Below are 23,898 nucleotides of genomic sequence, written 5' to 3' on the forward strand. Positions count from 1 at the left end.
GAGATGACCTGAGCCTTCAGTTTGAGAAGCAGATTATCAACAGCTGAGTTTGTATAGGAGGTAAGCAAAATGGATGAACCTCTCATCAACAGCGCCTTCACAGCATAGACCATAGTGGATGTTTTGCCTGTCCCTGGCATTCCTAGTATCAGCACATAATCCTTTGCCGTAAGTATCTGCAGTAATGACAATTATAAATGATGCTGTTCTGATAATTCACAATACAATTCTGACAGTTTGATATGGCTGAGAGTTCTGACAACTCGAATGCTGTAAGTTTTGCTTTGTATCTGGTTTATCCAATTAAGATTCTGATAATTCACAATGCTTCTGATTTGCAGGTGCAGATATAAACCCAATTATAGAGAGTTTCAATAACTCTTCACCTTAAGTATGGCTCGGCGCTGATCGTCATTCAAGTTTTTCTCCGACCAAATGTATGGGATGGCGGGGTCTTGACTAAATTGACATCCACTATCAAACCTAGGCACCTGCAGAATTTCACAGGTAAGATTTTCTTCTCATTCATTAAAGAGGGCTGTGGCTGAGGAGCTGCAAATCAAATTTCATACATAAGTAGAGCATTCACCTCCAGATCAACTGTCATCTTCCTCAGATGAGAACTCTGCTCATTTTGCAGAAATAGTTGTATGAGGTTGAATCTTCAAAATCAAAGCAGGAGCAAATTACGCTTGGACAAATATATGTACTTCAGGTGGAGATAATAACACATGAAAAAATTTGAATACCTCATAATTGCAAATGAACCCATAAGCTCATCTTTATGAATTCGCCACAACTGCTGATGAAGATCTTGTGCCTGTGAAGTCCGGCTGCTACCTGGAAGCCTTAAGCGTTTGGAAAGAGATACCTAAATTATGAAAGCAAATATTACAAGTTAAAATCTGCGCAGGCTTTTTCCTTTTACATATTATTGGACCCAAAATCAAAAGGAGTACCCAGGGCATTTTATATTCCAAACTTGTTAATTAGTGCCAGAATTATCATAAAGAATTAGACAAATCCACAAATATTTTTTTTTTAAAATCAAAGACATACAAGGGAATGTAGCCTGGCTCACTTCAGAATGAGTGACAATGGACCTCTACTACTTGAAAACAATGCAAAATCTTGTATAGATATAGATATATTAACAAAAGAATGCTTTAGCCCTAGCTAAATACAGTAAGCTTAAACACTAGTATGCTTTAGTTGTAATTATTTCTTAAGACGAACACTGGTTTAGAAGACTTCCGTGTATGGACTTCTTTAACTTTTCATTTTGGAAAATGCTTTCCAGGTCCTGAAGTAGTTTTTCTTTTGAAAGTGGGATAAAAAGGAAGAGCCATGTGAAGCTTTAGTTTTGTTAATGGTCAGGGCTCTTGTTCTGTTTTGTCTCAACAAATCAAACTATTTCATTCTTATATCATCTACTTATATAGTTTGGAGCTACCTTATCTATTAAAGAAAGGCAAAAGCTTTTCAGCTGTTGAAAGGGACCAAAGTGAGATCTAACAACATTAACAAAGATAATTGGCAGACGAGAAATATAAGTTTCCTACTTTTCATTGGAACAAATGAGATTATTTGAAAAGTTCGGGTTGCTCCACCTAAGGAGAATGAAAAGAAGGAACTGAAACTAAGTTATATCCGTGCATTCTAGGCATTTTGCAGCAATGACAAACACTATAAAGTAATAACTCCTTGCATTGAAGGATTATTACCAAATAAAGATCTAATACTCACCGAGATGCGAGAGCAACTCATATCTACAATAACTCCAGTAGCTATTAGTATACCACCAGGTTCAGTGCTCAATATCTGAATAGTTTAAAATTTATATTGTCGTACCGTCAATTGCTCATGACCATGAATAGAACCAAACATATTGCGCTTATAAGACAGCACTTTCAATTCAAATGATCACAACTCATACACTACTCTGAGCTGAAAGTGCAGGAACGAAACAAACAATTCAGCTATTGAGAGGCTCAACAAAACTAGAAATTACTCTATTTGCAGGCAACTTATACAAACATAAGCCATGGCCCAAGATAAATCAGAAATTACGCCATTTTTTCAGAAAATAATTGACTATTCTTCTTCTTTTTTTTTTTTTTTGTTATTGAATAGTGAGAACTCCCTGTCCTCTATGAGCTTCACGAAGCCTAGTGGTCCCAAACCCAAGTAAAGCCCGAGGGTTTGACGCTAGTAGAGAATTACTAAATTTGTGGGATGATCCCAGAGCCACCAAGGCATGTGTTCTTAGATAGAGTGGAATGAATAAGAGGATTCCTGTAGCTGACCACAACTAATTCAGGATCAAGGCATAGTTGATTCATCGAATTCTAAGAAGCTTCATTACTTCACCAAAATAACTAACTGAACCATTAGTTCAAGCCATCCGATTACTATATTTCACAGGGACAGGATCATGCAGTTTGCTATAGATGCATATAACTGCTCTGTCTCACTACTGTTCTCTTGGAGGCAAGCAGATCATGTTACACCTATGGACAAGTAATTCTTGCTTCAGCTGATTGCTGTGAAAATAGAACATTCAGGAGTGCATAAAACAAAAAGAATATGGGAAAGAAGAATACCACATAATCCCCATTCCTCAGTGAGGATTCAAACTTTTTCATAGGAAAATTATAACTATTAAGAGCATCTCCATCCTGTTGGTGAGTGCCCAAGGAAGTCCAATCTCGATGTACAAAGTGATAAGTAAATTGATTTCCTTTGCAAAAGTTTGTTGGTGTGGTTCGTTCAAGGACAAGAGAAGATAAGGAGCGTAAAGGTCATTCTTTGAACTTTGTGAACTCCAAATTTCTTTCTTTACAACCTGGAAAAAAAAATTAACAAGCAAAGAGATATTCAATTGCCATGAAGTGATTTCTTAATTTACAGTCGACAATGTATTGTACCTCAACTTCTTTAGCCTCCAAGTCAATCAACTGATCCCATTTTTGAAGAAAATTAGTATGTGCATTTGTCAGATGGCTAACAAGTGAATCAAACACACCACCCAAACCACTACCTTCTGTGGTGCCAACGTATGCCTATGAAAATTTTCAGGATCCAGTAGTATAAGCTTTTAATTTCAACAAAGTCCCAATAATATTGAATATTGATGTTACCCATAATATGATATATAAGCACAATTAAGATGAGAATAAGTATTCAGGCATACACCAAGAAAAGATGGCTGATTTTCATGTCAACATTGGTTAGGCTCATATGGAAAACATGAATGTTGATTTATCATCCCCATTATTCTACCCATTTAGTAACAAAAAAGGAAGCAATTGCTGCTCGTTCCAAATATGTTCCTTTAGTCCTTTCCACATTGCACACTGCAAAATGCTGACTCCTCATCATTAGGCAAATTGATTCGTATTCAGAAAAGCCATTAGATTGCCTTGATTACATGTCTAGCTTCTTAGGCGCGCACCCAGTTTTGGCACCTTTGTCAAGAAAACTAAGACCTGACATAATTAGAATTCTAACATAGATGTTATAAATGCAATCTTTTTCCTCAATTCAGGTTCCAAATAAGTACTAGTTGTAGCATAAATGTTAAAGTTTACAGTCTTTTGATATATTTCAGGAATCAGGCCTAATACTAGTATTCTAAACATGGCATTTGAGGCAATAACTTTCTCTTGATTGTTAAGTGCCCCTTCTTCTATCAGCAAGCACCTATGTTACTTTAACCACATGAACAGGTTTTTCTAGGAGAAGGAACTACAGTGCGTGTAAGCATATTACCTCTGTATATTTATTTTGATGAAGATACCTCTGTATATTTATCACATGCACATTCGCCAACCAAAGGATTTAGTTACTGACTTCAACAACTAAACTCCCTTCCTTTCTTCTATAGATGGTTTATCATAAGTTTCTCAGTATTTCGATCATTTTGAAAGGAGAACATTTTCTTAGCATGCAGAGGTAAAGATGCTAAAATGTTTTAGGATTGAAAACAGAGTAAACAGGGAAGCCCCTTTAACCAATTATTTTGAAAATATATATACGTAAAAGAGTACAATGGATGCTTGTCACTATGAAGACCCTGAGAACTTCTCAAATTACCTTATGATAAATGGTACAGACATTGAGGTGTCGACAGGCTCTGCACATATTTGGACTCTGCATCAAAAGAAAGAAGTCACCAGAATAATAAGTTAATAATATCTAGAAGATTTTGTTAAATGAGTTCCTCTTGGTCAGGTAATAAGCTAATTTAAGTTTTCTGATTACTTTTATGGTGTTTACTCATAATTAAGGCAATAAATGATTGTGGCCTGGGATAGTGGTGGAAGATGACAACCATGCTTAGGTCTCTACAGGAAGAACTAGTATTCAATACTAATTATGAAGGTGTTCTCGGAATGAACTACACTTAACGGGCAAAACATTCACCTCTATGAAGACGACCAAACCGGGGGGGGGGGGATATATTTCAGTAGAGATTTTTACGTGGTACCAGAGAGAATAGGTTACAGAATACAATTAAGAGCCTTTTAACCTTAACAATTTCTATAAACTTACAGGACTGTGAAAGAACAGAATATAATAAAAGGACACAAGGAAATGCGGGATAACCCTGAATGCTTAGTGGACAACATGCCATTATGTGGAACCTGATCAGCCACATATTCAATGACTAGATAGTATTAATGCAAAATATTAAGTTCTAGCAAACACTATCTGTATTTAACCCAAGTATAACAGGATGAGACGGAGATACCTTACCTGTAACATTGGTGGCAGTTGTTGAGTTATAGTGGTCTTGAGAAGATCATTTGCAAGTTCATTACGGCGCATTATTAGGCCAACCAAGTCAGATCTTCGAACAGTTATTCCCTTGAAAAATGAAGTGTAATTTAGAAGGTTGCAAAGAAAAAAGAAAGAAAAGCAATCTTTATAATTCTTACAGATGCTAGTTTTCACCTACTTCTCAAAATCAAATGCTTGATTTTACCTGCGTCTGATCTGTATGCAGATAATACAGGAGACCATGTCCAATATGCTGCGAGTATCTAATTAAGAGAAAAATAGATGGCAATGAGATGAATCTTTGAAGAAGAACTAAAAGAAAATCTATATGGCAGTACAGCATATGCCAACAGTAGGTGAATACTTATGCAAATAGGCAGGGTTCGGTGCACCTTTCTGACATAAGAAGGGTATACAGCATCACTTGAGCATTATGTTCCATAGATGTCTGCAGAATGTAATGCCAATGATAACCTAGAGGTTAGGTGCCTAGCAAGAACGTATAAAGTGGAAAATTATCATCACTTCACAACTAAGTGATACTATTTTGCAAATTCTCAAACAAAACTTGCCTGTCCATTTGTTGCCTTCCCAGTTTTAAATTCGAGAGGCATAATCATCTCATTATATTTACTGGTGTTGAATTTTACATTTACTCGCAAGGATGCATCAATCATGCCTTTCAACCCATATTTTGGGGCCCATGCCATTTCTTCAATATCAAGTACCTATATTTAAGGACATCCAAAATGAAAAGAATATAAACACAGGGAGGATAGACAGACTGGACAGGGTGAACCATGTTATATGCATTTTCAAAACAATTATAGGTGAACATATGTTCTTGACATGTAAGTAATGTTTCTCCTTTGTTTTCCAGCAAAGAAGGGTTTGTCATGTAGATAATGCTAGAAAGCATCAGTAGTTTTGCATCATGTTGCAGGTTATTCTCCTTTAAGACAAATAAAAAACTGTTCAATATCCAGTCAAAAGACTCAAAACTAATAAATCAGGCATAATCTTGGTTAAAGAAAGCAGTCAAAGTGCATATAGCTAACTGAACTGAAGCACAAATCCTGTAAACCACTTGGGGAGTGTAATATTAGTTAAATGTCAGAATAACATGTTCCATTGGTTGCTCATTACTAGACATCCTCTATCAATCTCCTACCATAAACTTTATAACACAATTTATATCTGATGTCCCATAACTCATCAATTAATAATGAACCTTTTCTTTTAAAAAAATCTTAACGTTATACTTTAGGAGGACAATTTACATGTACTTTCATACTCCAGTTGCGACACTACAGTATAGTAGATAGAGTGTGAATTAAATTTCAATTTGAGGTTGCTGTGCGGAAAGCTTGTCGATTACTTCTTATTTTTTCATCACAAATCATAAATATAAAAGGAAACTAATGTTAGAGATAAATGTGTTAATGCTCATTTAACACGGTTCCTAACGATCATCCTGATGTGGTTAATGCTTTGTATATCAGAAATATTTGCAACATATGATTTTGAGAACTAACAAAGTTCGTATCTCAAGATTATTAAATTATTCAAGATGGATAGCCTTAAAAGATATTGATTGCAAGTATTAAGTATTAACTCAAGCCTGCATTACCAAGAAAGATAGAAGGAGGTTCCTTACTTCAGATACTTTAATCTTCTTAACTCCATCTTCACTTCCAAAATCAATACTTGGGCCTTCTGAAACCTAACATAAGTTAAGCTCATAAATATGTTAGGTAAACAAAGAGAGAAATTATAACAATGTGGGAAACAAATGTGAGAATGGGCACAAATCATAATCAGGATGTACTGAGAATCAAACACAAAGAACTAGCCACCAACGAAGTAGAAAATAATGGAAATGGCAAAAGGACAAGTGTTGCCTATGTTACGTATCCTTCAAAAAAAAAAAACACTGCACCAAAGTCAATCCAAATTGATAAGGGCATGGGTGTGAGATACCACCGCACTTGGTTAATTCACCTAGGCTGCATTGGCTACAACTATGGTATGGCTGAGAAGCATAGGTTGGCTGTGTTTTTGGTTTCAAATTTTGGGTTTTACATAAGTATTCAGATAAAGTATTCTGAAAAATTGTAATTGCATGTGATATACTTATGGAATAAAAGCTTAGATATTTAAAGCAATTTATTTGTATTTGTTTTTGTCGGATGATCTTTCAAATGAATTAGTCATATAAATATATATGTTATACTATACATTTATTAGTGGTATCTCAGCACCCGTACTGACCACATTTTCTAGTTCCCCAATCCTAAGATTTAGGTGATGACATATCATACTTCTAGATCCGCACCCATACAACCACACATGTATCCATCTATCACACATTTTGGTTGACGTGACTAAGAGGAGGACTAGCCTATGTACAAAGAATTTGGAACATAGTACTTTGGAGATGGCTCTAACTATGCTTTCTTTAGGTACCATATCCTTTTTATTTTTCAATTGTTTCATTTGGGTTTTACAAGTGTTAGCACAAAAATTGTAAACAATCCATAAACCATCACCTTTCTGAAAGAAAAAAAAAAAAGACATGTTCTTGATAGGGCTGCATGCTTTGTTGAACAAAGTAGCCTGATGTAATCCAAGTCTAACAAGGAGTTCACACCATTCAAAAGTTTCAAAATCACAATCCCACCTTTCCAGCTTAGTTACTAATGGCCTCAAGATAGTGTTTAACAACAATTCAGTCTTAATAAAATATGTAGCCATTTACCTCTGAATATTGGAAGGAACGTATCCAATTCAGCAATTTTGGAATTGCCTCAATCAATGTCTTGTGAGTATCATTTTCATCAACTGCAATTACCACAAGTTTGAGAAGTTTCAGCATTGAAAGGAATGGACAGCTTAAGTGCTTTGTTGTAGACTTGTCGTTGAGAATCATCTTCCCAGGACTTCTAAGAAAGCATTTTCCAGATGGCCAACGTAATAATTACGACTTCACAAAGTAGCAATTGGGAGAAACTTATGTTCCTCACCTCCACATGCATATAGGCTCTCAAGACTTTTCTGGAGCACTATCCTTGCAGAATCCTCCAAGAATTCTTGTGTAGGAGACTCTCTGATCAGACCAGCCTGGCAAAAAGCGTCAGTCGCTTTCAATGGCATAGTTTATAGTACATGCAAAGCAGTGAAAATTTAAACTATGATAATAAATGTGCCTATGGCCATAGAAAGCAAGAAATTTTCATCCGTAAAACCTGAAACATCTGATGCAATAATGTGCCAATCAATGCTGCAGCTGAATACTCGCCAGATTTTAACCTCTCATCCAGCACAGCTCGCCTTGAGCAACTGAAACTGGAAGCAACCTAACAGAGTACTCAACGTTCAAGAACAATGGAGAAAGAAGAATCATCAACTGATGGAAGCAAGACTTTGCAGAAGCTGGAACAGTGAAAGACAATATGTTGAGTAATCGAAACAAACAACTGAAAAATGATTGCACAGACATACCCTTGTTCCAGAGACTAAAATATCTGGATGAACAATGAGAGAAAATTCTTCTCACGGTTTATTTCACATTTTCCTTCGCTGTCAAACTCACCAATGACATGAATAGTATCTCCTGGTGCAACAACACTATAGCACCTGGAAAGCAAGTAAGTTCCTCATCATAATTGTCTGTCAACAATCAGAATTACAAAGATTAAGAAGAGACGATCTCTGGTCTCTTCCACAGAAGGTTCATACAGATGATGAATTATAGTTTCTCACAACTGGAAGGTACTTTTATAAAATGAAGCAATGCAGAAAAGCGGCTGGGACTAGAACGTTGTCTGCTTTAGAATTTAGGATAAAGATGCCTTTGTAAACTCAAATGCAAAGACAAGAAAGACATAAAAGCTACCTCAACAACAAAAGACATATGATGCAAGAAGAAGGGGGACAAAACTAGTGTTTGAAGGTCATCCGAGTAGCAGTGGCACTGTAATCTCTGTTTGTTTAGTTCACATGATAATCTCGTTGGGTCCATGACAGATCTAAAGAAGCAAATAATAGATATAAGTTACACAATGCACATTGAGATTGTTGTTCTGCGTGACTAAATATCATTACAACTGAACTGTCGGTTGGGAAGATGAGGTAAGAGTAGCAAAAGTATTCGTGTTCAAGTAACAAGTCATTGTGACCAGGAAAGTTCATCCCCCATGTTGTCTACATTCTACTATAACAGACATAGAGGAAATTATTCAAGAGTATTGGTCCTCTTGAACGAAATAGCTTGATTGTAAATCTGTGTTTTTAAGTATATTCAGCAGATTGAAAATAGATGAAATAACAGAGATTCAGCTCATTACCACTCATCCCTCAATTGCAAAACCCGCTCTTCTCCACTTTGTTCATTCAGTATGCGCAAAACCTGAAAGTCATCGTCAGGTGTCCGTACATCACTTGGGTTAGTGAGAAGTGAGAACTCACAAAGGTTTTAGCAAGGGGCTTTGGCACAAACCTTGAAGGAGTACTGCTGTCCAGATGTTTCAACTTGTCCATGCTTCTCAGAAACCTATAGTAACATATGTTTTGAAGTACATTGATCCATAATTCACATAAAGGATCTATTTAAATAAGAGAAGTTCCAATGTACCTCCAATACAAGAAAATAGATAGTTGACTCTTTCCTTTGGTCACGTGCACAAAAAATTTCTGCCGATTTCTGCAAAATGGCAGCTGGCTTAGCTGGTTCATCATGACTATGGGATGCAACTTTCTCCTCACAGTTTGGTTCAACATTAATGACATCTTCTAGCACAATGGCAGCTGGCCTAGCTGACTCTTCATGACTATGGGATGCAACTTTCTCCTCATATTTTGGTATAACAGAAATTACATCTTCTAGCACAATGGAAGCTGGCTTAGCTGGTTCATCATGACTATGGGCAACTTTCTCCTTAGATTTTGGTTCAACCGAGATAACATCTTCTACTTGGTCTAAAAGCTCAATCAATGCCTGAAACAGGATATAAAACCTACAAAGCACGGGGACTGTTGAAGTACGACTAATTACATCTTCTGCACAAATGGGGTCAGAAATGACTAACAGCAAATAATTACATTAGCTGAAAATGTTAGAGCAGTCAAAGACCTTTTTGTGTTGCCTTGAACCAAGCTGATCAGTAACTTCATTATTATTGACCGCATTGGCAGGCTGCATTTATTGCCAGAAATCATCAGAAACATTTCTACACGAAATGTGACAGATGTTTACTAGTATGACGATGCAGATACTACCTTATCACTGCCGTATGTCAAAGATGGTGGAGTTTGAAAAGGACTCTGACTGTTAGTTACTTCAGTTTTGCTCTGGCAGTTAAAGTTTCCATTGGTTTCCCACAGATCCATTACATGATCGTTGTTTCTGTTTCTCAAGCTAGCCCTATTTGAGCTTACTAATGATTTATCAAGCGCCTTCAGTGGAGGTGAACAAAGCCGCTTCTCAAACTTTCTTTCTGTCCCATGAGACGTCTGTAGTAATCATTAGTCTTATAGTATTACAATGATCTATAACATAAAAATGGCACAGCATAATTGTACATATGTTAATGTACCTTTTTCAGCGAACATTCTTGAATACTTAAGGAGTTGAAGCGTGATGAATCCGCCAACACCGTTACCATCTCTGGTAACTGTTTGGACACGGCATGAAGTCGTCCATTCACTGGAGATATTTTCCATGTTACTTCATCACCTCCATCATCCTGGGTTTGCTTGATCAGCTAACAAACAACAGCATATATATTAGATCATGTGTAACTGACAAGCAAGCTTGGACAACTTTTGAATCAGTTAGATCTAATTCTTTTTCATGCTTTCTTAACCATGAATGTAACAGTCTAAGCATTTAAAACTATAGACTAAAAGATGTGTCAAGTTTATTAAACAGCTGATGGATTCAAAATCCTCCTTGCAAGATAGAAGAGGTTGCTGGGGTCAAAGAAGACCATCGACATGTCTTTAAAATTCTAAAAGGTGGACATCCATGCAATGTCTATAGAAATTTTAGACAGGTCTCTGAGGTTGGGCCCCCAAACTCCCCAGCTTGTCCAGTGAAAGATCGACAAATGCTACTTTAACTTCAGTGACACAGAAAGCCACGTTGCTTTAAAGTCTTTGGCATGATGTTACATCAATGAGTTTACTCATTAATTTCCTCCTACCCATGCCCCGATCCCTCATAGCACGATTTCTTGTAGAATGAGCCTAAAAAGCTGCAATCTTGCACTAGTATTTAATAAAACAAGAAGACCCTTCATTCATATACACACGTTGAAATTAGCTCCATCCAAGTAAATTTCACTGATGCAACTAACAGTTAATGTGCCTCAATCACAAACAAGTTGGTGTTGGCTAATATGAATCCTCACTGATGATGTTACTCAACAATAAAAAAGTAAACAATAACTAGAAACCAACCATCAGAAAATAAAGATAATTACCATTCCTGGAGAAAACTTGAAGCGCTTCACAGACACTGACTTGCAAAATTCAGGCGTTATTTCTGCTTGATTTTTATCCTCCCCTGAACCTACAGTTACCACATTCTCCGTAGGTGTACTCTGAGACGGACCACCCAACTCATTCTTTTTCGAAGTCACTCTTTTTCCCTTATTTTTACCATCCCCAACTCCCTTATCCTTAAATCTCTCCGTTACATCAATATGATCCGATTTATTCACATTTCTACAACCTTTATCTCGAGACACCGCATTATCCTTGTCACGCTTTTCCGAATTCAATCCATTATTTGTAGAAGTTTCTGGTACTGATACACTGGAATTTTCTTTAGGGTTTTGAAATGAGTTGGAATTGGAGTTGTGGGGAACGAGGAGGGGTTTGGATTTCTGAGAGAGGACATTTTGGGTGTGGCGTTCAAAGAAATGCTGGATCCCGAATTTGGAACGCTGAGATTGCTGCTGATGCTGAAGGTTCTGGTTTAGGTGGCTTGATTTCTTTGTTGATCCTGAACTTGTTCTTTTCTTTGGAGCCATTTTATGTTTCGATTGAGCTGAGTTGTGCTATTACAGAATACAGATGACACTAACTAGGGTTTTAGATCATCGGAGAAGATTGAAGAAAGAGGGCAAAAATGTTAGGAACTGAGAAAGGGATTTTCCCGCCAAAAGAGAAGGGGGACGGTTTGGAGGGAGTGAAGTTGGAGTTTTTTTTTAAAAAAATTGTATTTTTGTATTAAAGGATATAACGGGGGGATATCAGAAATAGTATTGAAAAATAGTCACGGTTTCAAAAAATAATCAAAATTTAGTCACTTTTTTATGTAAAGATAAAATCTGAACAAAAATACTCTTAAAATCCGAAAAAAATCTGGCACAATATGCTGGAGTTCAAATTTTATACATATAAAAACCAACATAATGTGCTGGAATTTCATAATGTGTTGTAGTTCCAACATAATATGCTGGAAGTTTATACGCAAGAGCTCCATAATACAGCATATTATGCTGGAACTTTTCGTGTTTCAGCAAAATAATGATCATTTTTTAATGACTTACAAAAGCTGGTTATTTTTCAATTACCAGTTCGAAAACTGGCTCGCCCATGCCATTTTCACGGATATAATGGGTTAGAACTAAGGGTGTTAAACGGGTGGGCCGGGCCGGGCTGGGTTGGAATTTTTTTGACCCATACGGGTTATGGTCCGTGACGGTTACGGGTTGGGGCTTAACGGGTTTAATGGATTCGGGTTCATCCGGGTAAAAATTGAACCGTAAGGGTTACCGGTTGAGGGGGCCGGGCCGGTTTTAGTGTTTTTTTTTTTTGTATTTTATATAACTATTGTAAGTTATATTAATACTTTGTATTAATTTGAAGAATACAAGGAAGATGGAAAAAAATTGCACCAAATTTTCATGCATAATAAATTAATAATACTTCATATTAATCTAACAAACTAAAACATTAAGCATAAATACGTCTAATAATTTTAAAATAACACAAATTGTCTTAAAATCTTAAATACGAATTTCCGGAGGACGCTCAAGACAATACTTTATATGCCTCCTTAAACTGCCTGTGCCAGACCCTGAACGAAGATTTAAAACTTGACCACAGTTCTTGCACTTTACTTTCTGACCGTCTTCATTTTCTTCTACCACCTCAAAGTGTTGCCAAACATATGAGCGCACTCTAGAAGTACGAGGCATGATTTAACTTGAATTGAGATTTGAGAATTGAGATTGAGAAATGAGAATTGAGAGATGAGTGAAGAAATGAGGAAGAGAAGGGAGGGTATTTATAGTTTTAGAGAAGGTTAATTTTGTAAATTGAAAAAAGGTTAAATTTTAAGGAAAAAAGAGGCTATTAATGCAATTAAGGGTGTTAAGCAACGGATCCCTGCCAGGGGTGACCGTTGCCAACGGTTAGTGGGCCCCACTGATTTCAAAGAATTAAAAAAAAGAAAAAAAAAAAGAAATAGCCGTTTTACCGGTCCGGTCCAGGGCGGTTAAACCGGTACACGACACTGTTCACGTGGACCGGGTTTGATCGGTCCAGTTAACCGTTACAAAAAAAATAAACGGACCAACCCCCTCCACCCCTCCTACCCAACCCCACCCGGCCCCCTATGCACCGGCCCGATCGGTTCGGTTACAGGTCAAATTCCTAGAAAATTCTATCTGTTAGCATTGAACCAGTTCCGTACACCTAGAACTCTAAGCCGTTATTTTTGCCTAATATCTAGGGAAGCCAAATAGATCATTCAAAATCTGGAATTTCATGTTGATTAGACTCCTATTTGACCAGTGCAAAAGGTTGTCGTTACTTATTAAATGTGTAATTCCCTTTAAATACACATCAATTCTACAGCCTTCATCATAGCTCCAAACCGTCAAAAACTTGTCTTCGCTATTACCTGCCCTCTTCTCCAAAATTCCCAAATTATTTCATGAAATCAACAATCATGTCTAACCCACAAGAAAATCCTGAAACTCCTCCACCACCATCTCCCTCAAATTCATCCTCATCTATTCCACCCAGTGTATCTCCAAAACCTAGACTACGAAGGGTGAAAATGTTTGCTCTAAAGACTGTAGCATCTGGGGATCTGAGGAAGGCTTTAAATGAAAGGTTGAAAGCAAGCCAAATGAAAGAAAGCCAAGCTCCAAATTCCGACTCCAACTCTGAGTCTAAATCCTATCAATCCGCGACTGAGGGGGAAGGACATGGGTCTTCTGACTCTGAGAAGACTCAAGAATCTCCTACTGAGGTAAGTTCATCTATGATTGAAAACTTAGAGACTATATTTGTTCTGGTTGGACCAATTAGGGATGTTGAATTGCCTGAGAAACGTAGGAGTTGAGGTAAAAAAAAAATATGAAAAAGAAAAAGAGAGAGAGGGCGCGTGTGGTGAAGAGAGGGGAATTGGGAATAGTGTAGTACCTGCTATTTATGGGGTTGAACATGAAAGGGTAGAAGCGAGTGGCCTGAAGTCAGGGGGAAGTGGTTCTGGGGAAGCTGCTGAGGGATTGGTTCATTTGAGCAAACAGAGAAATGAACATGTTTCATCTACTGAAGAGACCCTGGCTGTTCTACTGAAAAAGGTTGGGCAAGCTATGACCCAAAGAAATGCAGAACTCCCACAACAAAAGCCCCAAATGTTCCCAAGCTTTCCAAGAAAAGAAAAGCTTCATCCCCAACACATACTGCCTCTTCAGTGCATAGGGGTAGAGCCACAAGAAGCAGGGTAAAACAGAGTGAAGCTGATCTATAAAAGGCCTTAGAAGAAAGTAAGAAAAAGAAAATGGATCAGGGAAAGGGAAAGATTGCAGAATCCTCAGAGGCTGTTGAGGAAGAGGAGATGGAACTAGTCCATCAAGAAAGGGGTACAACAGTGGAGGTTCCTACACCCAAGACTCCCTCCAAGAAGTCTTCATCTGTGCCAGTGGCTGCTGAACTCACACTATCCAAGAGGACAAGATCTGCAGTGAAAACCAAATAATCAAAAGTTTTTGAATTTATGGCCAATGCTGCTATTAAGGACAGAGTTGTTAGTAGCCCGGTGAAAGGAGTCCAAGTGCAGTTTGATGCAGAGAAACTGGGAAAGATCCTGGACATACCCTCTGAAGGGTTTGATGACTATACAAGGCAAAGGTGGCCATGCATGGACTCCCTCTCTACCGCCCTTGAAATCACCAAGAGGTTTTGTGATTCATAAGAGGTGAATGAAGCCAGGGCTATGCAGAAAAGTGAGATGAGGCCTGAGCACAAGGTTGTGTTTGAATTTGTCAACAAGTGCTTATTGCCCAGACAGGAGAGAAGGCACACTGCTAACTACATGGATCTGGTTCTTATGGAGTGCCTGGAGAGAGGAAAGCAAATCAACTGGCCTGCCTTCATTATCAAACTGCTAGACAGGGTCATAAATGGTTCCAAGGCTCATGCTACTCCATATGGCTTCATACTAACCACAGTTCTGGACAGGCTAAATGTGCCTCTAAAGAAATGAGAAATGGACTCTAGCAAGGAACACTTTGGCATCAAAACTCTTCTTTCCCGTGACTATCCAGTCAATGCCATCCCAATTGAACCTGGTTCATCTCTGAAGACACCCATTAACAGCAAGTTAGGACTCTTGTTCAGGAATGTGCAGCTAAGGATGCCGAAATTGCTAGGCTCAAGGCTCATGTGGTTGAAGTGGAAACTGAGAGGGATGGTCTCAGAACTGAGCTTTCCAAAGAAAAGGAGAAGAATGATGGAATTCTTCAGAACATGCTGAATCTTCTCCAAACTCAACCCCAACCCTCCAGTTCCTCCAAGCCTTATGACTCCTAGCTTCTGTCTCCTGAACTTGTTTAGTACCCCCAGTGACCCAGATTAGGGATTTTTCTATTTTTTGCTCGTGGTTTGAATGTTTTTCTTTATCTTTGTGGATTGTTGGTGGCAACATATCTCCATCAATGACAATTGTTGTCTTTCTCTTGTTCAATGATTAATCTGTCCTTGATAGTTTAAATATGTTTGTTTGATTACTGATGATTGCACCATGATTGCACTTGCAGTTGCCCCAGTGGCCATGAGTACTTATTAAAATCTGGGATTCACATTTTGTATGCAACTTTTCGATGATGCCAAAAGGGGGAAGAGATATTGTGCTTTACACATTCTGAAATAAGTGATATTTATAACTTAATTAACCTGGTCCTTGATGATAACTGAATTTTCTAAGTTTAGTGTTGAGGTTAAGCTGAGTTCTTACAGGTTCCAAATCAGTAAAAAGCACAGAGTTTGTCATCATCAAAAAGGGGGAATTTGTTGGCCAAAGAACAGGTGAAGTTTTGAAGAATGACAAATGAACTCAGTCATGGACTAGGTCCATCTTGTGAAGCACAGTCATGATCAACCTATACACGTGAAGGAGATAAGTCCTACTGATCAAGCAGCAATATCTCCTGATCTGTTCGAAAAGGTTGCATATTGGATAAGGTGAGAAAGTCTCCTTATATGAAGAGAACACAATCCAGGATAAAGATAGTGTTGGAGTTTGAGATCTTCAAGAACTCAACTACGATAGAAGATCAGCAATTGAGTCCCAATCAAACTCTGATTACTAACCTATTAAATGATAGTAGTTGTTCTCTTTTACAGGTATTGCACAAACGCAAAAGTTAAACTAAATTGAGAGCAAAAGAGCAAGGCGATTTTGCAAGCATTTTATGTGAGATTTGAGTGTGCACTCCTGAAGCTACTTGAACGAGATAGAAGAACTAGTTCCATTGTGTCTTTCTTTTATTCTAGTTCAATTGTAGTAGGTGGTTTAAAGTTGTACCTTTCAGCTTTCATAGAAGCAATTGTATTAGGTACCTAGAGTGTTCAAGTTATAGCTAACTTGAAGTTGTCGCAACAGTTGAGGCTGTGTGCCACAACGGCATTAGGGTTAATCCTTAGGTTTACAAAGAGTTTTTGTAAATGCTGTTTTGGCTCAGTGATTTTAGTGGAAGTTTGGATAAATCCTACTAAGTAGTAGGTCATGGTTTTTTCACCTTTTGAGCCAGGTGTTTTCCACGTAAAAATCTTTGTGTTCTTTATTTTATGTACCTATTCTGCAAACAGTAGTAGTTAGAACACCTAGAAGAATCAGGTTCTTCTATAGCGAAAATTGGGTACCACACAAATCACCCCCCCCCCCCCTCTCGTGTGGTATTATCGCTTAAAACATCACAACATGATAGAGAGGGTATGCTTCAACAACTAATTGGAAGAAATGGTAAGATGCAGGAAAAGTTGGCAGTGCATGATTTAGCAATGAAGAACATTGAAACTCAGTTGGGGCAGCTGTCTATGGCTTTAAACAACCTTCCCCAAGGAACATTGCCAGTGGATACAAACATTAACCCCAAGGAGCAAAACCTGAATCAGCTGATGGCAGTAATGTCACACCTCCTTTTTCTTACTACTACACCCCGTGAAGGGTATAATAAAAGAGTTTTTCCAATTAAAGGACAATCGAAACAGGATTGTTTATTAAGAGATTCAGAGTCGCCACTTGGGAGATTTATGGTGTCCCAAGTCACCGGTTTGAATCCTGAATCGAGGAAAAGGTTTGACTCTGTATTAACAGTCGCGAACCAGAAATCCGGGTAAGGAATTATGTTAACCCAGGAGAAGGTGTTAGGCACTCCCGAGTTCCGTGGTTCTAGCACGGTCGCTCAACTGCTATATTTGGCAAAAATCTGATTTTAGTACATGTTTTAGCCTATGGTACAATTTTAGCTTTATAACCGCTTTTATTTATTTTAAAGAAGATTTAACGTCGTCTAAAATGTGTCTTTGGACCGCGTCACATGAAATGCACCCGCAATCCGAAACACATTTTATTCAACGTTATTAAGATTTGGATTTGGATCACATGAAATGCACAACCGAATTTAGGAAGGTAAATTATTAAAATAACGCGCCTAAAGCAACTACGCGTTGTTAACTTTGCGAGGGCCATGAAACTTAAACTAAATGGCACACCTCGATTCTAATTTCAAAGGATTGTACTCAACTAAAGCAAACTACGAATATTTATTTTTTACCTTAGTTATTCATGTTCACGAGTTATTAATTCTTAAAATAACTAGGATATGAAACATGTATTAACCCAAACATTCAGCTCAAAAAGCATCGAACTCGAAGCCATCGAGTAAAACCATACTTACTAATGAACCAGAGATCACAAAGTTTCTATTTACCCACTATGCGTACATGGAATTAAAAACTATATATATAAATATCAATCAAAGAGCGGAACATCTAAGCAAGTTTCATTTAAAGCATAAACCCACATCCATTTAACATTAAGAATTCAAAATTTTAATAGTATTAATACTTAACAGAGAATAATCACTATTGAACCAAATTATCTACTCAAATCAGTCTCGTAAATCCGCTAAGATAACACATAAAGAAGACTCAAAATAACAATCATTCAAGCACAAAATTATTTCTCCAAAAATAATTCTCAAGATTCATGAATTAAATAAAACCCAATGAAACAAGGAAACAGACCTTAAAGATTTTACTAAACAGAGATTCGGATCTGATTTTTGCAATCAACAAAAAGTCGACAAATCGAAACTGCACCCGGACCTCGGAGCTCGCCGGAACCGCGACAAATTTCCACAACGGGCCTCGTCGGCACCTCGGATTTGCTCGGTTTCTTTTGGAGATGCGGCTGTGTGTGTGTAGTGTGGTGGGCGTGAGGCTGCTGGGAGCTCGATGGCTATGGTGTTTTGTGGCTGCTGAACTAGAGGAGCTTAGCTTGGGTTATGGAGTTCGGTGATTCTATTGCTAACTAAAGGATGGCGTCCTCACGCAAATGGTGGAGCTGCTGCAGTGTCAATGGAGGAAAACCATAGTAATGGGTATCGAGGAAGGAGGCGACGACGTTTCAATGCTGCTAGGGGTCATCAAGGTTTTTTTTTCTTTTTTCATGAAGAAGAAGACGAACGATGGGTGAGGTTCTGTATCGTTGAAAAGCTGCCCTCCCCATTTTTAGGCGTTTTTGGTATTGGGATTGAAAACTTAGGGTAGGGTTTCTATAATTGGGTATTTTATATGAAAGTGGGAAGGGATGATGGCCATTGGATTAGAAGGAAAATAGATGGCTAGGATTAAATCTTGCACTTAAATAGGCTAATGGGTTGGGAAGAATGGGCTAAGGGTAATTGGGTTGGACCATGTCTTTTTGTGTCTCAATTTTGGGCTAAGAAGACTCCAAAAAATTATTATTCAAAACCATAGCTAAATTCCTTTAATATAAGATAACTATACTACATGATGCAAAAATAAATTCTAATTAATTAAACTAAACTATATTAAAACATGAAACTATTATACATATATTTTTTGTATTTTCTAAGATTATATAAAGGTAAAAACAAGGTACTATTTTTGTATATTTTTACTTTATGAAAGGTGCATAAAATAAATTTTTTTTTTTGTAATTTTCATTTTCTTGTATTAAAATAACGTAAAAGAGTAAAAATTAGTTGAAATAGCTATATTAGGCCTAGATTAAATATTTACATGCTAAAATATAAAAAATATTGGGGAGGGTCAAAAATCGCATGTCTACAAGTAAGTCTCCGAAATGGGAGAGATTTAGACAAATAGCAAGAAGTTGCACAAGCCATTAAAGAGACTACGCCAGCCACTCCAGTACCATTAGAGGTAGATGAACCAGCAGAACTTACTAAAGTGGCGGTTGAATAGGGTCAGGATGAAAAGGGTAAGGCTAAGGTGAGTGAACAAGCTGCAGAACAGGTGGTACCTCTTGTGCCACAGAATCCCAATAGAGAGAAGCCAACAAGCAGTTCACAAAGGGTGATACCTGCACCATTCCCTTATAGATTGGCAAAACAAAAGAAGGAAGATCAATACAGGAAATTCATGGAGATGCTGCGTCAAATTCAGTTGAATATTCCTCTAATGGATGCCTCGAGGGAGATGCCAGGCTATGCGAAGATGGTGAAGGACCTAATGTCACGAAAGTTTGCTTTTCAGGACCTATCCACAGTAACTCTAACATAGACCTGCAGCGCATTAGTGACAAGACCCATGGCTCAAAAGATGTCTGACCCTGGTAGCTTTACTATTCCATGCACTATTGGGAGTTATGCCTTTGCAAAGGCATTATATGACTTAGTAGCCATAATAAATTTGATGCCTCTGGCTATATACACTAAACTGGGCATTGGCAGAGCTAGACCGACTTCGATGATGTTGCAACTGGCTAACCGCACGGTTAAAAGGCCAACGGGGATTCTTGATGATGTGTTGGTACAAGTGGGGAAGTTTGTGTTCCCTGCAGACTTTGTTATTCTTGATTGTCAGGTAGATGAGGAGATACCTATCATTTTAGGGAGGCCATTCTTAGCCACTGTGAGAGCACTGATCGATTGTGAAACTAGGGAATTAAAAATGAGGCTGAACGATGAAGAAGTCATATTCAACGTTCAGCAATCCATGAGGAGACCCAGTGAATATGCTAATTGCTCCCTAGTGGAGGCAGTGGATGTGATCCTGCACGAAGATGATGTAACCCTGACTGCTAAAGATCCGCTGTAGGCCTGCCTGACAAATTTAGAGGAGATGGATGGTGAAGGGTTGGCTGAGTGGGTCATGGCACTTGAAGGCCAAGGATTATAGAAAAGGGAACCTCAATTCGAGTCCCTTGAGTAAGAAAAAAGGGCTACACCTCCGGCAAAACCATTAGTAGTGGAACCACCCAAGCTGGAGCTGAAACGACTCCCAGCTCACCTCAGGTACGTTTTCTTAGGGCCTGATTCTACTTTGCCTATTATTATATCATCCGGTTTGCTAGATGTGCAGGTAGAGAAGCTCCTACAGGTACAACAAGAATGTAAGACTGCCATTGGTTGGACCATGGCAGACATAAAGGGTATCAGCCCAGCCTTCTGTATGCACAATATTCTCTTGGAAGAAGAGCACAAACCTTCTAGAGAATATCAACGAAGGCTGAATCCGAATATGAAAGAGGTAGTGAAGAAGGAAGTGATCAAATGGTTAGATGCGAGAATCATCTTCCCCATCTCTGACAGTAATTGGGTCAGCCCTGTTCAATGTGTGCCGAAAAAGGGGGGAATGACAGTCGTACAAAATGAGAACAATGAGTTAGTCTCGACTCGTATAGTCACGGGATGGCGGATTTGCATAGATTACCGGAAATTGAACACAGCCACCCGGAAGGACCACTTCCCCCTGCCATTCATTGACCAAATGTTGGACAGGCTTGCCGGGCGATCGCACTTTTGTTTCTTGGATGGATATTCGGGGTACAATCAGATCTCAATAGCCCCCGAAGACAGAGAGAAAACATCATTCACTTATCCGTATGGCATCTTTGCCTTTCGGAGAATGCCTTTTGGGCTTTGCAATGCACCGACGACATTTCAACGGTGCATGTTAGCCATTTTCACAGACATGGTGGAGGACATTATGGAGGTTTTTATGGATGATTTCTCTGTGGTGGGGGATTCATTCGAGGACTATCTTCACAACTTAAAAAGAGTGCTCAAAAGATGCGTGGTGTCACGACCCAAATCCACTACGGGTCGTGATGGCGCCGGACACCGCTGTAAGGCTAGCCAACTATATTACCAATTAATTCCTCTTTTAGTACTTTTGAAAATCTAAGGTTTTTCCTTCCGTTTTACATAAATAAAGATCATTTCTTGAATTCAAACTTAAATAATAATAATTAGTACAAAGTTTGCTGAAACCATCCCAGAAACCCGGTGTCACAAGTGCATGAGCAACTACTAAATAGGATATAAATACAACACAACACCCGTCTGGAATACAATGGACGGAAAAGAAATACAGTTACTAGAAAGGGACTTTAAAGAGCTACGGGTCGCCTTGCATACTGCAACTCACCTAGTCTCTGAATCGTCCGTGCTGCTGCGCCGATAGGCCGCTAATGTATCATGTACCTGTGCAACAAAAAAATGCACAGAAGTGTAGTATGAGTACGTAATCAACGTGTACTCAGTAAGTATCCCGCCTAATCCCGGAGGGGTAGAGACGAGATGGTCAACTCTGACACTTTCTAATGGTCCAATAATGGTTCCTCTTTAATATATATATATATATATATATATATATATATATATATATATATATATATATATATATATATATATTTATATATATACTAACCAGTGGGTTTATTCTATCATCATGATTTTAGTCCAACTAGAAGGAAACAAATAATCAATTAATTCTTTTATAAGAAATCTCCCATAATTTCCTTTTTATATACATTCCGAATATTTTTAAGCCATGAAAGGCAACAACAATTTAATTAAGTTCCAGGCAGCAGTACAAGCATGCGCAAATCATACTGAGGCGTCGGCCCGCTCCAACAGAAATAAATGTGCCCTTGCCGAGGGTCGACGGCGTGCCTATAGATGCATCTATTAATCTGCCGAGGCGTTCGGCCCGTTCCAAAATAAACACACACAGACAAGCAGTCAGTCATGAAGTCACATAGAGCAATTATCCAAGGAAGGCCAATTCTCTTTAATAGTTTGAGAAAACGAAGCTTAAGTCTTTTAGAAAATCCAATTACTAAATTAATGCGATTTAAGCAATTCAAGCCATCTATGATTTCACAATTAATCCACAATTAACATGCTTTGGGTCCTAAACTACCCAGACAATAGCATAATAGTAGCTACGCACGGACTTTCGTCACCTCGTGCGCACGTAGTCCCCACAACTAGGAGCACATAATCAATTTAACTCACCTATGGGGTAATTTCCCCCTCACAGAATTAGAAAGGAGACTCACCTCGCTCCGAAGACTCGCAACCGGCATTCTACATCCTTCCGAAGGCTTGAACCAACGCACAACGCACCAAAACTAGCCAATGATCACACAAATCCATTAATATATGCTCAACTATACTTTACAACTCAATTTATAACAATTCCTAACCCCGAACGAAAAGTTGACCAAAATGCCCTCGGGCCCACATGCCCGGAATCCAAAATTTTTCGAAGATAAAGGTTACCCATGACCTTGGGAACTCTAATATGAAATTTTCTCCTAATTCCATACTCAAAATCGTGGCTACAATCCAAGATTATAATTTTCTAGGTTTCCAACCAAAACCCCAATATTTACACTAATTTCCATGCTTAATCTCATACATAATCAATGTATTTAGCTTATAAGAGGTGGCAATAACTTACCTTAACATTGATGACGAAATTCCTCTTTGAAGCTCTCCAAAAATCGCCCCCAAGCCATGAAAAATGGGAGAAATGAACTCAAAATCCGACTTAAAACAACCTCACTGCCCAGCTATTTTCGCTTCAGCGGAAATCTCTCCGCTTCCGCGGTCTCGCTTCTGCGAACCGCTTACCGCTTCTGCGGCTCCCATCGCTTCAGGCTTTCCGCTTCTGCGGTTAGCCAACCGCTTCTGCGGTTCCGCATCAGCGGTCAAACTGCCGCTTCTGCGGTCCTGGCTGCCCTCGCCCTAGTCCGCTTCTGCGGCTTCTTCCCCGCTTCTGCGATCCCATTTCCGCAGAAGCGGTTATACCAGATACCAGCTGCATGTTTCTTCCAAAAATTCCATTTTTGATCCGTTAACCACACGGAATTCACCCGAGGCCCCCCGGGACCCCAACCAATCCCAAAACTCATTACGGACTTGCTCGAGGCTTAAAATCATATCAAACAACGCTAAATTCATGAATTACCCCCCAATTCAAGCTTTATGAACTTTGAACTTTCCAACTTCTATTTCCGATGATTAAACCTATCAAATCACGTCCGATTGACCTCAAATTTTGCACGCAAGTCATATTTGACATTACGGACCTACTCCAACTTCCGGAATTGGATTCCGACCCCGATATCAAAAAGTCAACCTCCGGTCAAACTCTTCAAAAACTTTCAAATTTCTACCTTTAGCCAAATGGCTTCAAAATGGTCTACGAACCTCCGAATTCACTTCCGATTGCGCCCCCAACTCCAAAATCACCATACGGAGCCATTCCTAGTCTCGGAATCCCAAACGGACATCGATAACACTGAAATGC

General features: G+C 38.5%; 2 protein-coding genes across 2 annotated transcripts; both read right to left on the bottom strand.

Annotated features, from left to right (window-relative positions):
* Positions 1-8: 8 nt before the first annotated feature.
* On the bottom strand, positions 9-9,874 carry LOC109216142 (DNA replication ATP-dependent helicase/nuclease DNA2-like; the record flags this gene model as incomplete). The annotated part of the gene is given in 20 exon segments (XM_019380273.1): positions 9-176; positions 387-491; positions 590-662; positions 750-871; positions 1,747-1,821; positions 2,928-3,062; positions 4,096-4,152; positions 4,759-4,869; positions 4,988-5,045; positions 5,175-5,230; positions 5,355-5,510; positions 6,440-6,505; positions 7,541-7,623; positions 7,806-7,902; positions 8,028-8,138; positions 8,284-8,322; positions 8,325-8,418; positions 9,129-9,190; positions 9,281-9,334; positions 9,416-9,874. Coding segments are annotated over 20 exon segments (2,181 nt in total), but the record flags the coding sequence as incomplete, so codon positions are not given.
* LOC109216143 lies at positions 9,870-11,960 on the bottom strand. The gene is made up of 4 exons (XM_019380274.1): positions 11,265-11,960; positions 10,377-10,544; positions 10,060-10,293; positions 9,870-9,976 (listed from the first exon to the last, which is right to left on the bottom strand). The coding sequence occupies exons 1-4, from the start codon at positions 11,814-11,816 to the stop codon at positions 9,884-9,886; spliced, it is 1,047 nt and encodes a 348-aa protein (XP_019235819.1). The 5' UTR covers positions 11,817-11,960; the 3' UTR covers positions 9,870-9,883.
* Positions 11,961-23,898: the final 11,938 nt, after the last annotated feature.

Source organism: Nicotiana attenuata, unplaced genomic scaffold (genome assembly GCF_001879085.1).
Source record: "Nicotiana attenuata strain UT unplaced genomic scaffold, NIATTr2, whole genome shotgun sequence".
In the NCBI taxonomy this organism is placed as follows: Eukaryota; Viridiplantae; Streptophyta; class Magnoliopsida; order Solanales; family Solanaceae; genus Nicotiana; species Nicotiana attenuata.